At 40.9% G+C, this 16,398-nt stretch overlaps 1 protein-coding gene across 7 annotated transcripts in view; it reads left to right on the top strand.

Moving 5' to 3' along the window:
* The first annotated feature begins 2,830 nt into the window (after positions 1-2,830).
* Positions 2,831-16,398, top strand: part of LOC135526333 (phospholipid-transporting ATPase 11C-like) — a 67,651-nt gene continuing 54,083 nt past the window's right edge. For all 7 annotated transcript variants that reach the window (XR_010453285.1, XR_010453286.1, XM_064954626.1 and 4 more), the window contains exon 1: positions 2,831-3,368. Coding sequence is in view for 5 of the 7 variants with exons in the window: in XM_064954626.1 (XP_064810698.1) it covers positions 3,342-3,368 (27 nt within the window). In the remaining 2 variants the exon portion in view is untranslated. The remainder of the gene's footprint in view (positions 3,369-16,398) is intronic.

Below are 16,398 nucleotides of genomic sequence, written 5' to 3'. Positions count from 1 at the left end.
AATCCCAGTGCAACACCTCATATGCCACGTTCAAGACAACTGTCATCTCGGAAAAATACGAAGGTCGGAAAGTCGGATATCTCCAGGTCGGAAAGTTGGAGCTCTAGAAAGAGACTCGAGTTCCAGAATTCCTAGTTTGATGACTATTCAAATTGTTTTTTCCCCCAATCGGAGCTCGTTTTTGTCAGAGTTCCCAGTTATTTTGAACGCTCGGAGGTCGGAGATTTCTGAGTTCCCAGTTCCGAGTTCCAAGTTGTTTGGAACCCGGCAATGGTCGCTGCATCTCCAACGGGCGGAGTATATAAACGTGGGAGCGTTGTGGGGATTGAGATTAGTTTCACGGCAGCAGCATGAGCTGGATCATATCCACATTAAGACATCCGGTTTTCGGATTTTGCCTTCAAAATAAAAGTCTGTGGTAAAACACTGATACGAAATCAATATTTTTTGCATCTTTGCAAAGTGCATAATGTTTAAATTATGTAAATCTAAGAATAGTATAAATAAATATTATAAATAAATATGAAGAATATTATTAAACGGAGCACATTGAGAAATTATTGGAGCTTAAATGATTGTCAAGCAACACTCCGTATTATTCAGAGATCCATGAATTGACACCATACATACATTCTACAGACCCTACTGAGTATTCTCTACAACCATTTTACTGAGGCACCTAGAATATGTTTTGCTATATAAACCAATATGTATTCCCAGACACAATGATTTACATTGTGGCCAATGGAATGGGTGGAGTAAAAGCCCAGCAACACTCTATATTATTCAGAGCCACATGAAATGACACCATATACAGTGCCTTGCGAAAGTATTCGGCCCCCTTGAACTTTGCGACCTTTTGCCACATTTCAGGCTTCAAATATAAAGATATAAAACTGTATTTTTTTGTGAAGAATCAACAACAAGTGGGACACAATCATGAAGTGGGAACGACATTTATTGAATATTTCAAACTTTTTTAACAAATCAAAAACTGAAAAATTGGGCATGCAAAATTATTCAGCCCCTTTACTTTCAGTGCAGCAAACTCTCTCCAGAAGTTCAGTGAGGATCTCTGAATGATCCAATGTTGACCTAAATGACTAATGATGATAAATACAATCCACCTGTGTGTAATCAAGTCTCCGTATAAATGCACCTGCACTGTGATAGTCTCAGAGGTCCGTTAAAAGCGCAGAGAGCATCATGAAGAACAAGGAACACACCAGGCAGGTCCGAGATACTGTTGTGAAGAAGTTTAAAGCCGGATTTGGATATAAAAAGATTTCCCAAGCTTTAAACATCCCAAGGAGCACTGTGCAAGCGATAATATTGAAATGGAAGGAGTATCAGACCACTGCAAATCTACCAAGACCTGGCCGTCCCTCTAAACTTTCAGCTCATACAAGGAGAAGACTGATCAGAGATGCAGCCAAGAGGCCCATGATCACTCTGGATGAACTGCAGAGATATACAGCTGAGGTGGGAGACTCTGTCCATAGGACAACAATCAGTCGTATATTGCACAAATATGGCCTTTATGGAAGAGTGGCAAGAAGAAAGCCATTTCTTAAAGATATCCATAAAAAGTGTCGTTTAAAGTTTGCCACAAGCCACCTGGGAGACACACCAAACATGTGGAAGAAGGTGCTCTGGTCAGATGAAACCAAAATTGAACTTTTTGGCAACAATGCAAAACGTTATGTTTGGCGTAAAAGCAACACAGCTCATCACCCTGACAACACCATACCCACTGTCAAACATGCTGGTGGCAGCATCATGGTTTGGGCTTGCTTTTCTTCAGCAGGGACAGGGAAGATGGTTAAAATTGATGGGAAGATGGATGGATGGAGCCAAATACAGGACCATTCTGGAAGAAAACCTGATGGAGTCTGCAAAAGACCTGAGACTGGGACGGAGATTTGTCTTCCAACAAGACAATGATCCAAAACATAAAGCAAAATCTACAATGGAATGGTTCAAAAATAAACATATCCAGCTGTTAGAATGGCCAAGTCAATGTCCAGACCTGAATCCAATCAAGAATCTGTGGAAAGAACTGAAAACTGCTGTTCACAAATGCTCTCCATCCAACCTCACTGAGCTCGAGCTGTTTTGCAAGGAGGAATGGGAAAAAATGTCAGTCTGATAGAGACATACCCCAAGCGACTTACAGCTGTAATCGCAGCAAAAGGTGGCGCTACAAAGTATTAACTGAAGGGGGCTGAATAATTTTGCACGCCCAATTTTTCAGTTTTTGAATTGTTAAAAAAGTTTGAAAAATACAATAAATGTCATTCCACTTCATGATTGTGTCCCACTTGTTGTTGATTCTTCACAAAAAAATACAGTTTTATATCTTTATGTTTGAAGCCTGAAATGTGGCAAAAGGTCGCAAAGTTCAAGGGGGCCGAATACTTTCGCTAGGCACTGTATATTCTACAGACCCTGCTGACTATTCCCTGCAATACTTTTACTGCAGCACCTAGAATAGCCAATAGGTATTTAATATACAGTGATTTGCATTGAGGTAAGTTATTTGAACTTGGAACATGTTTTAATACCCCAATTTAATGCAAATGTCACTTAAATATGAACAAATATTATTACTTGTTCATGTTTAGATCTATTTTTATATTATCATGAATGAATACAGGTTGTTGACACTTTTCTTCTATTACGTAGGGAACTTTTATTTAAAACATTTCCGAAATTCCATGACCCGGAAGTTCTTTTTTAGTGTTGCTGACGATCCGTTCATATTATATCGTCAATGGGCGAGACGCTGATGACGCTGATGGGGGGGGGGGGGGGGGGGTAGAGTAGAAAATATATATTTGACTGGGGTTTGACTGACGGGAGATAAGGGGGCAGTAGTAGGCGAGAAAGACCTGCGTATGAATCGAAATTGAAGTTACTTTTTGTATGTCGGTCACATTTTTTTTTGTGACTGGTGCCGCGAGTTGAATCCTATGTGATGATTAATTCGGAAAGACACAGCAACAGGGCATAGAACTACAGGATGTCGCGGGCAATTTCAGTTTTTTTGGATGGGGAAGCACGACTAGAACAGTAAAACGCAACGCGGAAAATATTTAAAAGGGAGAATGCGAATGGTTAGAAGAGATAGAATTCAAACAAAATGGAAACAATGTAGCATCGCTGCGGCATTCCATATAGCTATAAGCACCATTAGAGTAGAAAATAGAGAACTAGTTAACAAATATAAATGTAACGTTACTTATTATTTATCAGAAAAGCTCAAACAGAGTCTGCAGTAAACTGGTTGAAATAAAAATAGTTCGTTGGTGTCCCCAGCTACCAAAGAAGAAAACTCAAATATGCTACGGAGAAGACTGAACCGTTTGGTATGTATGCAATACACATGGCTAGCCTGCCACCCGGCACTCAAGTTTAAGCAGCATTTGATAGCTATAGCCAGGGGTGTATTCATTTGGAACGAAACGGTGAGGGTCCTACCTGAATTTGTCCGGTAGAATCGTTTTTCGTTAGGAGTAAACGGTTACCATTGCAAATCGTTTTGGACTAATGATTACACCCCTTCCAACGTTAGCAGATTATCGCTAGTTGAGTATATAGACAGTCTAATTTTGCTCATCTGTCAAGCAATTATCACGATAGCTGATGTGCTATGAGAGATGCCACTTGCTACCAATGAAACCATGCTTCCTGGCAGTATTACCAACGTGCTAACTATCATTTGCCACTAGACCGTTAAAGGTACAGTAGTTTATTGGCTACACTATTACTATCGTGGCATTTACACAATCATTATGTTTTACATATATTATTGTAACAAAATTAACCTGTTTTTAGCTGAACAACACAAACATTATTTGTAGCCTACAGCATTTGTCGTTATGAGTTACTGTTGTCAATTGAAGTAAGACATTGCCTGATTTGAGCAATTTGCCTTTAGTGGAAATTGACAGCTTAAGTTTCCATTGCCTTGTATTGAAGCTGGATCTGCAAAGTTTCCCTCTTTACATGGACCTTTCTCACCCAGAGTGAACAGTAGTTCAAGCTATCAACTTTCTGGTAAATCAGTCTTCTCAGATGGTCAGGTAAAAACAACTGATCTTGGAGAACAGGTTGTCATTGCCTTTTCACTTGAATGTGATATTAAATGTTAATTTATGGTAATTCAATTACGGTTACTCTATTTTAGTCCTGTATTTAAAGTAGCCAATCCGTCAATCCGGTTTCTGTTTAACTAAAAGCTGCTCATCTGTCTTGGTTGAATTTCAGTTGTCAGTGAATTTCAACCATACGTTTCATTCTGCACATTACGGGTTTTATAGTCCTTCAATTATTGGTAGTTGATGGTCCTCATCAAAGATGAAGCATGGATCAAGTCCTTATCCACAGGCACAGTCACAAGCTTCAGTCAATGAACACATTTTTACTGCCTTTTTATAGTCCTACCCTCCAATAACCTGTTGTCACATTTAGGTTTTATCCACCAATGTGAGCAGTATAGATACTGGTGGTGAAGGAATAAAAGCAATATTATAATTATGCAGCCTGACCCTCTCTAAGTGTTGCAAGTTCAGCTTATTTTTTTCTGCCTCCTGAGCTGTGTGCTCCTCTAATTTCATTTTTGTGTGAGCTGTAAATAATGTTTTGTGTGGAGCTGCCAGCCACGCTGTCATTGATGCGCATTGTTCCCGTTATATCAAGCTCTGGTTTTCTGCCTCCTAATTCATGCCGCACTCCCATTCGCTCAGGGGGAGGGAGGGAGGGAGGGAGAGCGAGCGACTCTCTCAATCCAAAGGAGTTCTGAAGAGGAATCATGGGCACAACTTGTCTTCCCCCTAAGATGCACTGTGCCGCTAAAGCCCAGAGTGTCTTCACAAAGTCATGAAAGATGGCTGTGGAAACAGAACGAGTGGTGCTGGGTTTAACGTCAGGGGAAGCTCCAGAGGTTGTAATGCTCTGACAGGAATTCAGATTCACGGAGCTGCTTTTCATGTTCTCTCAAGCCCCTTGAAGGCAGTAGCCAGATCTGTGAAGAGGAGGAGACTGGTGGAAATGCGATAGTATTCCATTAGGAAACCCCTTCCTTGACTCTGAGGGAAGAGCAGACACATCACGCAGTGGCAACCCGTCATTCAGGGCAGGTGGTGCAGAGCGTGTTTTGCATATTATTTTGGCATTAATATGTTGCAAGCAAAAAAAAAAATCCTCATTAAGAAATCAGACTTAGTAAATAAAGCCGCAAACAAACATGGTCTCTTTTTTTGCTTTCTTGAGTAAGGCAGCTCAAATGCAGGTTTTTAAGCCTAGTTCAGTGCTTTCTGTTGTAGTGGGGCAGCCAGCGGAAATATGGAGCTTAGGGGTTGGTAATGTTCTCCAGTTGTGGTGTCACTGATGGGGGCACTACATCACTGCAAAATCTAAGGGGAGTCCTCAAAAATTTAAGCCCCTCGTGTGCTGCCATAGTTACATTAGAAGTGCCCATCCAAGAAGGCTCAAGGTCATTGGCCACATAAAATGACGTCAAATCACGTTATATCTACCGTAGCTTTGATTGGACTGATCATATCGACATCATACTTACAAAATCTTAGCTAGACAAGCAGTCATCATGAGTCACGTTGACAATCTACTAGCAAATCCTTTTTAATCAAGTCATATGAAGAAAAATGATAGATAAAACGTGTCTGTACTCATTGGCCATTGGACATAAACATTACACAAGAAGTTGGAAATGGCAAATTCAGCATTGAGTGGTTTGGAAGGAGTCAGTGGCTAACTGCAGGCATTGCATGCCATGGGCCAGAAAAGATTGAATACATTGGCCATGCTGTCTATCCAGCATCACTTCAGCTGGGAACTCTTGGGGGGGAATATGTTTTGAACGGTCTTCCAACTTGGAATTCCAAGATTGGAACTTGGGCCTTTTTCTAGAGCTCCGACCTGAAGATCACTGACGTTGTGATTCGACCTTGTTTTTCCGAGTTCCCAGTTGACTTGAAACCACCATAAATCCAGAGAATGCCAGACTTTGACAAAGTTTGACAAAATGTGCCCACAAGAAGGACTGCTGCGCCACCTTCCTGTTTAAGTTAGCACAGCACAAGGTAAATCCCACAATGTCTGCTGCATAAATTATGTAATATGCCAGGGAGATGTTTTCTGTAGCTAAGAGAGTAATACTAAGTGTAGGTTGTGTAGTAAGCTGTTAGTAGCCCATGTGCCACACACTAATCATTTGTTCCCTTTCCCTCATAACTTAGCCTACTGTTCTGACTTGGTGGTGCGCATGTAGCCTATAGCCTGTTTTAGAGAAATGTAGTAATCTAATATTGTAAGTAGAGGTCGACCGATTTAATCAGCCTTTTTGGACACCGATTACATTGCAATCCATGAGGAGACTGTGTGGCAGGCTGACCACCTGTTGCACGAGTGCAGCATCAAAAGGACCTTGTGGCTGCAAAGAGCCAAGGTAAGTTGCTTGATAGCATTAAACTTATCTTATTAAATCAAACAAACAATCAATCTTCACAATCACTAGTTAACTACACATGGTTGATATTACTAGGTTAACTAGCTTGTCCTGCGTTGCATATAATCAATGCGGTGCCTGTTAATTTATCATTGAATCACAGCCTACTTCAACCTCGCCAAACAGCTGATGATTTAACAAAAGCGCGTTCGTGAAAAAAGTACATTTGCGAAAAAGCACAATCTTTGCAATGTACCTAACCATAAACATCAATACCTTTCTTAATATCAATACACAAGTATATATTTTTAAACCTGCATATGTAGTAAAAATACATTTGTTAGCGGGCAATATTATCTAGGGAGATTGTCACTTCACTTGCGTTCAGTGCAAGTTGAGTCAGGGTATATGCAGCAGTTTTGGCCGCCTGGCTCGTTGCGAACTGTGTGAAGACATTTTTTTCCTAACAAAGATCGTAAGTAATTTGCTAGAATTGCACGTAATTATGACATAACATTGAAGGTTGTGCAATGTAACAGCAATATTTACACTTAGGGTTCCGTATTTCACTGAAAGAATAAACATTTTGTTTTCGAAATGATAGTTTCCGGATTTTACCATATTAACGACCAAAGGCTCATATTTCTGTGTGTTTAAGTATATGATTTGATAGACCAGTCTATAGGTCGACCGATTATACATTTGTTTTCGATACCGATTATTGGAGGACCAAAAAAAGCCGATGCGTATTAATCTGCCTAATTATTTGTAATAATGACAATTACAACAATACTGAATGAACACTTATTTTAACTTAATATAATACATCAATTTAGCCTCAAATAAATAATGAAACCTGTTCAATTTGGTTTAACTTCTTATGGCTGCCATCCCGTTAACGGGATAATTGTCATCAACAACCGCTGAATTGCATAGCGCCACATTCAAATAATATTACTAAAAATATCTATATTCATGAAATCACAAGTGCAATAAAGCAAAACAGTTTAGCCTTTTGTTAATCCACCTGTCGTGTCAGATTTTGAATATGTTTTACAGTAAAAGCAATCCAAGCGTTTAAGTTTATCGTTCGCTCGACAAAACACTATGTACACCTAGCATCAAGTAGCTTGGTCACAAATCAGAAAAGCAATCAAATGAATCATTTACCTTTGATCTTCGGATGTTTTCAGTCACGAGACTCCCAGTTACACAAATGTAACTTTTGTTCCATAAAGATTATTTTTATATCCAAAATACCTCCGTTTGTTTGGCGCGTTATGTTCAGAAATCCACAGGAAAAAGCGGTCACGACAACGCAGACAAATTCCAAATAGTATCCGTAATGTCCACAGAAACATGTCAAACGTTTTTCATAATCTATCCTCGGGTTTGTTTTTAAAATATATAATCGATAATATATCAACCGCAACTGTTTTTTTCATTCAGAGGGGAAGGTAATGGCTGCCCAAACTCTGTTACGCATACAAAACGCCGCTGGCACCCGGCCATACAATGACGCAATGTTATCTTTCTCGCTCATTTTTTTTCAAAATAAAAGCCTGAAACTGTCTAAAGACTGACACCTTGAGGAAGCGATAGGAAAATGAATTTAGTTGATATCCCTTTAAATGGAACAAAAGCAGGCTATGGAACATGGAGTTTTCAAAATAGAAGCCACTTCCTGGTTTGATTTTCCTCAGGGGTTTGTTATACTCACAGACAATATTTTGACAGTTTTGGAAACTTTAGAGTTTTCTATCCAATAATAATATGCGAAAAAATGGTTATTCTTTCAGTGAAATACGGAACCGTTCTGTAAAGAAAAAAAGTATTTAATAAGAATATTTAATTTATTCAGATCTAGGATGTATTTTAGTGTTCCCTGTATTTTTTGAGATATATATATATATATATAGCCGAATTATTCATTTTTTAAATGTTTTTATTTTATTTTTTTAAATATATATATATATGTGATATGTATATATTATAGAGTTTGGACGATAGCAGATATGGTCAATCTCTAATTGTAAGAGCTTTCATTGCCTGCTTAAATGACTCCTTTATTTATCCTACTGTTCTGACTTGGTGCACAGGGAGAATACTGTAAGAACGGCCCATGTTCTGAATTTTGTCGCTGTACATTTAAAAAATGCTGAACAAATAGTTATATTGACTACGTCCATCCGAACTCGCTCATTAATGTCTTAATAGAGATTACGAATGGCCTTTTATCCACTCGTCATCCCCTTATGCCATAGTTTGTACATTCATTTTCCAGTAGAAACCACATTTGTTTAAGCAAGTCAGCCATATCAGCTATGTTTGTAAAAAAACAAGGCAGTAAATAAGTCTGAATGAACTGTTTTGCTGATAGACAAGGCTCCGCTGATAGCCAGGTGTAGCAGTGGTGAGGATGAACTCCATGGTGCTAAAAAATATAAACTGCTGTTGGAACAGCTTTATGTAGGCTCTTCACAGTTTGTGGTCACCTTTTTTTTGTCTCCTTGAGCGGTATGACGGGTACGTGGTCCCATTGTGTTTATACTTGCGTACTATTGTTTGTACAGATGAACGTGGTACATTTAGGCGTTTGGAAATTGCTCCCAAGGATGAACCAGACTGGTGGAGGTCTACAATATATTTTTCTGAGGTCTTGGCTGATTTCTTTTGATTTTCCCATGTCAAGCCAAGAGGCACTGAGTTTGAAGGTCTGCCTTGAAATACTTCCACAGGTACACCTCCAATTGACTCAAATGATGTCAATTAGGCTATCAGAAATTTCTAAAGCCATGGCAACATTTTCTGGAACCTTCTAAGCTGTTTCAAGGCACAGTCAACTTAGTATGTAAACTTCTGACCCACTGGAATTGTGATACAGTGAAATAATCTGTCTGTAAACAATTGTTGGAAAAATTACTTGTCATGCACAAAGTAGATGTCCTAACCGACTTGCCAAAGCTATAGTTGGTTAACAAGAAATTTGTGGAGTGGTTGAAAAATGAGTTTTAATGATTCTAACCTAAGTGTATGTGAACTTCAACAGTAGCTTACATAAGGACATCTGTCGTGCTGTTTATTTGTAGAAGGACTTCAAAGGACAGCACAGCAGAAGGGCGTTCAGGATATTGTGCAGGCTTTTGTCACAATGGTGCGTTCAAAAGGTTTTTTCCTTCGTGCCCTCGTCTGATTTTTCTATTTCTACAACATATTTCTAGCAATTATGAAATGAGTTCTTGTTGTTCTGGAGAATTCTATGCCTTCATTCTGGAATTTAAAAAAATGTATTTTTATTTCCGTCCTTCATTTCTTCCAGATGTATTAACTTTAATACTTTCTACCCTAGATACAGTATGACCCCCCCCCCCCTCCCACACACACACACACACACACAAATAGTTCAAAATAGTACATGGATGTAAGCTTGTGCTCATGCTTCCTTAGAAAATGTCAGGTGACGCTGACCTCTGAGATCTTGTAGTGGAGATGGTGGGGCTCACTGAGTGTTTGTGTTAACCAACAGTGGCTTTGACTGAAAAAGACCATGTCTGAAGTGCGAGGGCCGGAGCATTTTGGCAGTTTTGTTCCCCCTGCTGCGCATCTCACTCTCTCTGTAGTGGTGTGAGGTCCATCTAACTGGCTGGGCTGCTGCAGTCTCAGGTTTTTTTCAGCAGGCTTGGCTGCCCATCCTGCTGTAGGTGGACACACTGACTGTTCTTGGGCCTGGCCCATCTCGGCCCTGCTGCCTCCACGCTGCCTGGACCCAAGTGCTAATAAGCAGGCCCTTGCCTGGCAGGGCATGTTGTCTTGTATCAGGGCTTTCCAGGCGTGGATGGCAAACAGAATGCGGGAGCCTCTAGGCTCTATTAACCTGCTTCCCGGGTCCACTCAGGGAGAAGAGCCTCTCTCTGCAGCAGTCTACAGCGACCACACACAAGGATTGTCCGATGATCCAATTCCCCTCCTACACAAACATTGTTCACTGCTGTGACCGGACAGCCAGTCTGTGTTACACCTTCTCAGTTATGATTCTTCTGAGAGCAATGGTGTTTGTTCCCAGGCGGAGTGTTCATTGGTTGTCTTGATGTAACCATAGAGGCCTTGGGGCTACCGGGATACATTTTACACAGCCAGTTAGAAGCTGCACATGTTCCTCACTGATGCATAGTTTCTCAGCTGAGGAGGAGCCTGACTGGATGATTCCAGATGCTCACTTTCTTGCGCAGCCAGCCAACTCAATGTTTACTGTTCACTACACTATTTAGCGGTCTCTATTCCAACTCTTTCATTGGACTATGTGTTGTGAAATTTAGACATTACTTATGGTCCACACAGACACACTATATGCCATATAGCATAAGCTTTTATCCAGTCTTGCAGTTACTGTTCACTACACTATTTAGCGGTCTCTATTCCAACTCTTTCATTGGACTATGTGTTGTGAAATTTAGACATTACTTATGGTCCACACAGACACACTATATGCCATATAGCATAAGCTTTTATCCAGTCTTGCAGTCATGCGTGCATACGTTTTAGGTATGGATGGTTCAGGAATCGAATCCACTATCCTCTATACCACATCACTTGTTGGGAAAGAGGGTGATAGTTTGTTAAGTGATGAGTGAGAACTGGCTGTCGACTGGGGCCAGTTTTGGGGGTTAATGGAAGGAGTGCTCTAGGAGGGGAAGAGTGCACAGAGGCCAAAGGCCTGGGCAGCTGTGGTGTGTGATTGAAAAAAACCAAAAACAATTCTGGCCTGTTTTCATCAGGAGAGCTTATTGATTAGAGCTGTGCTTTGTTTTGCCGCTGTCAGTCTTGGGTTCCATACTGGCTGATGGACAGAAGTGCTTACGCCAGATGTATTTTTCTCTGTTCTCCCTGCTCCGTTCTCCACCCTATAATGAAAACCCAGCCACTGGAGCTCATCTGCACCACAGCAGAATAAAAAAGTATATTTAGGCTGATGGAGCACAGAGGGCTTGGCCCTGCGTGACTGAACCTGAGGAGATGAAGAGGAATATAGTGGGTTTTCCCTGTTGTAACCCCTGCACTCCCTGTCTCACTGCACCTAATGGACAGGCTTTCAGGGGGCTGAGGGGGAGAGGTGGTCTGGGGGAGATAAGGGCGCTACGGGTGCACCGTTGCTTTTTGTGGCGGTTTTCCATCTGCATTCTAAAAGCATGTTTCAATTCTCAGTTTGTACCTTTAAATAATTCACTCCACTTCATTTATTTTAAATTATCCTCAACGCTCCTCTCCTGGCCTGCGTTTCGCCGTCGGGGTAGCGACACTTAAAATGCATTCTCGTCATCCATATATTTATGAAGGCTCATCCAGAGAATCCCTCTGTCGTGCTGCTGCACCATCGCATTGTTTATGGTTAATCGTAACAACATCCAACTCTGATGCAACGGCGTTCATCATTCTTATAGAATTTTGATGATGTTAAAATACATAGGCGGCGTGTCCATAAGGCTAGGGGAAGCTCTCCCTAAAGTCAATTCTATTAAATTGCCAAAAATGATACAGGCTAATTAGCTTACTCATGTCTATACATAAAATCATTATAAATAGGCCTACTACACCAGAGAGAATAATTTGGCTACAGAGGATCATTCACCTTTTTTAGGATTTAGGATTCCGACTCAGTGAAAAGCAGAGACACCCAGCCAGAAATAGCGCAATATTTAAACACAATCGTGGGAAAAGTTAGGAAAACAAATGGCTATTGCTGTAAAGAAAAGACAATGAGAAATTCAACTCAATTGAGCTAAAAGTAGACCATCTTATTGGCACCAGTGGGGAACGTCTCCGTTGAGTTTGCATATTCCCTGTCTTTAGCATTGGGTCAGTACCCTTTTTTAAAATGTATTTTTGACTACAATTTCCTCCTCCAGGTTAGATGGACGTCATATTTGGTCTCCCCTTCTCATAGGTCTACTATATGGATAAGACGATGTAGTTTTTATTGATCTGTGTGTCAGCATAGTAGGCTACTGAATAATATGTCCAAAAAATAACCTAGCCTATTTCAATCTACTATCCCCCATAGTAGATAAGTTTACCTATTCTACAAGTCAGTTTGTCATTCTTTGCGAGAAATAAATTGCCTACTCTAAACACTCTGGGACAGTTGTGGGATAGACCCCAAATTTATACAACCAGTTGGCCTAGGCTACATAATTATTATTTTTTTCAAGCTATGAGGCTCATGACACAGATCAGAACGTTTAGCGTAAAATGTTGCCCAACTATTTCTTGACATTATAAGAGCAGCAATATGCAACAGGCAGTAGGCTGCCTGTTGGGAGATGTAAATGTGCACCAACTGACTAGGATTGTGCCTTTGGCTACTGGACAAAGAAAGAAAGTTGATTTGAAAACCAATAGAACATGAGATTTAAAAGGCTACTGGTTTCAATGGCATATGGAAGTCTTTATAAAATAATTGCCTGTACGTTGACTAGGCAGCTTTGAAGCAAGGTAAGACATGCTTCCATAATATGTAGTAAAACGTTCAGGTTTCAACCAATTAACTATGTTTTCAAAATGCATCATGCCTCCAGCTCATTGCAAAGTGGTGTGATGTGCTGAAGCCTGCCTAGTTGCCTATACACTTGAATGGGAAGCGTGCTTCAATGACCAGCCAGTTGAGAACTAAAAATAGTAGCTTTTTTAAATCGTGGCCATTAGTTTTTTCTTTTCACGATTGCCTTTAGAATTGTGGCGCAATGATTAGTCTTATTAAAGCACGTTTCACTCCAGCAGCAACAAATATCTGTTTGAGTTGCGTCAACAGCTCTCGCACTACATCCACTGGTATTTTTAATCAATCGATGAACAGGCTAAAATGTATTATTTTACAATGGGATTTTTTTTAGGTGCGCCAATTTCTTATTTATTGGCTTTTTAAAATGTATGCCCAAAAGCGGGAACTGTGGTGTCCAGGTAGTGTATGTGGACATCTGCTCCTCCAACATCTCATTCCCCAAATCATGGGCATTAATATGGAGTTGGTCCCCCCCCCATTGCTGATATAACAGCCTCCACTCTTCTGGGAAGGATTTCCAATAGATGTTGGAACATTGCTGCAGGGACTTGCTTCCATTCAGCCACAAGAGCATTAGTGATGTTGGGCGATTAGGCATGGCTCACAGTCTGCATTCCAATTCATCCCAAAGGTGTTTGATGGGGCTCAAACAGTGATCTATGCAGGCCAGTCAAGTTCTTCCACACTGATCTTGACAAACCATTTCTGTATGGACCTCGCTTTGTGTACCGGGACGCTGTCATGCTGAAACCGGAAAGGGCCTTCCCCAAACTGTTGGCACAAAGTTGGAAGCAAAGAATTGTCTAGAATGTCATTGTATGCTGTAGTGTTAAGATTTCTCTTCAATGGAACTCAGGGGCCTAGCACGAACCATGAAAAACAGGCTCAGACTATTATTCCTCCTCCGCCAAACTTTACAGTTGACACTGCATTCGGGCAGGTAGTGTTCTCGTGGCATCTGCCAAATCCAGATTTGTCCGTTGAACTTCCAGATGGCGAAGCGCAATTCATCACTCCAGAGATCCAATGGTGACGAGCTTTACAACACTCCAGCCGACACTTGGCATTGCACATGGTGATCTTAGGCTTGTGTGCAGCTGCTAGGCCATGGAAACCCATTTTCATGATGCTCCTGAAACAGTTCTTGTGCTGACGTTGCATCCAGAAGCAGTTTCGAACTCGGGAGGGAGTGTTGCAACCGAGGACAGACGATGCATGATGCATTTCAGCACTCGGCGGTCCCGTTCTGTGAGCTTGTGTGGCCTACCACTTCGCGGCTGAGCCCAGTTCTTTAACCGCACAATGATTTACTTTCAGCGCAAACTCTCATGCTGACACAGCCAGTATCACTCAGCCACAGGGAGAAAAATTAGTCTCTGGTCATGAAGGAGTGGAAGGAGCGGCCCCACTCAAACAAAGCATGGCCTGTAGCACAGAGAAAGGAAGGAGCCACATACATGACCTGTCAGAAGTTTGGACAGCAACTCATTACAAGGTTTTTCTTTTGACTATTTTCTACATTGTAGACTTTTATAGTGAAGACATTAAAACTATGAAATAACACATGGAATCATGTAGTTACCAAAAAAGTATTGAACAATTCAAAATATATTTTATATATGAGATTCTTCGACGTACCCACCCTTTGCCTTGGCGACAGATTTGCCGGCTCTTGGCATTCTCTCAACTAGCTTCACCTGGAATGCATTTCAATTAACGTGTGCCTTGTTAAATGTTATTTTGTGGAATTTATTTCCTCAATGGGATTCAGCCAATCAGTTGTGTTGTGACAAGGTATGGGTGGCATATAAAAGATGGCCCTATTTGGTAAAAGACCAAGTCCATATTATGGCAATAACTGCACAAATAAGCAAAGACAAACAACAGTTCATTACTTTAAGTTAAGGTGTCAGTCGATGCGGGACATATCAAGAACTTCTGCAGTCGCAAAATCCATCAAGCTCTATGATGAAACTGGCTCTCATGAGGACCCCCACAGGAAAGACCGGAAGGACCTAAGTTCATTGGCGTTACCAGCCTCAGAAATTGCAACCAAAATAAATGGTTCATAGAGTTCAAGTAACACACATCTCAACATCAACTGTTTAGAGGTGACTGTGTGAATCAGGCCTATATGGTCGGGTTGCTGCAAAGAAACCACTACTAAAGTATACCAATAATGAGAGACTTGCTTGGGCCAACAAACATGAGCAATGGACATTAGACCGGTGGAAATCTGTTCTTTGGTCTGATTCCAACTTTGAGCTTTTTGGTTTCAACCTCTGTGTCTTTGTAAGACGCAGAGGAGGTGAACGGATTACCTCTTCACGGTGGGAACCACACATGCAGCATGGAGGAGGAGATGTGGGGGTGCTTTGCTGGTGACACTGTCTGTGATTTATTTAGAATTCAAGGCACACTTAACCAGCATGGCTACCACAGCATTCTGCAGCGATACTCCATTCCCGTCTGGGTTGCGGGACTATCATTTGCTTTTCAAAATGACAATGCTCCAACACACCTCCAGGCTGTGTAAGTGCTATTTGACGAAGGAGAGGGATGGAGTGCTGCGTCAGATGACCTTGGCTCCACAATCACCCGATTTCAATCCAATTGAGATGGTTTGGGATGAGTTTGTTTCTCTCATTTTGGTTATAACGATTCCATAGTTGTTATTTCATAGTTTTCATTCTACAATTCATTCTACATTCTATAAGTACAGTTGAAGTCGGAAGTTTACATACACCTTAGCCAAATACTTAGCCAACTTTTCACAATTCCTGACATTTAATCCTAGTAAAAATTCCCTTAGGTCAGTTAGGATCACCACTTTATTTTAAGAATGTGAAATGCCAGAATAATAGTGACTTATTTAAGCTTTTATCACATTCCCAGTGGGTCAGAAGTTTAGACACTGACTAATATCTTGAAATGTTGATTCAATATATCCACAATTTTCCTGCCTCATGATGCCATCTATTTTGTGAAGTGCACCAGTCCCTCTTGCAGCAAAGCACTCCCACAACAAGATGCTGCCACCCCCGTGCTTCACGGTTGGTCATTATGGCCAAACAGTTCTATTTTTGTTTCATCAGACCAGAGGACATTTCTCCAAAAAGTACGATATTTGTCCCCATGTGCAGTTGCAAACCGCAGTCTGGCTTTATGATGGTTTTGGAGCAGTGGCTTCTTCCTTGCTGAGTGGCCTCTCAGGTTATGTTGATATTGGACTAGTTTTACTGTGGAAATTGATACTTTTGTACCTGCTTCCTTCAGCATTTTCACAAGGTCCTTTTGCTGTTGTTCTGGGATTGATTTGAACTTTTCGCACCAAAGTACGTTCATCTTTAGGAGACAGAACGTGTCTCCTTCC

This window comes from Oncorhynchus masou, chromosome 32, assembly GCF_036934945.1.
Source record: "Oncorhynchus masou masou isolate Uvic2021 chromosome 32, UVic_Omas_1.1, whole genome shotgun sequence".
NCBI classification, from domain to species: domain Eukaryota; kingdom Metazoa; phylum Chordata; class Actinopteri; order Salmoniformes; family Salmonidae; genus Oncorhynchus; species Oncorhynchus masou.
This window is presented reverse-complemented; position numbering and strand designations above follow the sequence as displayed.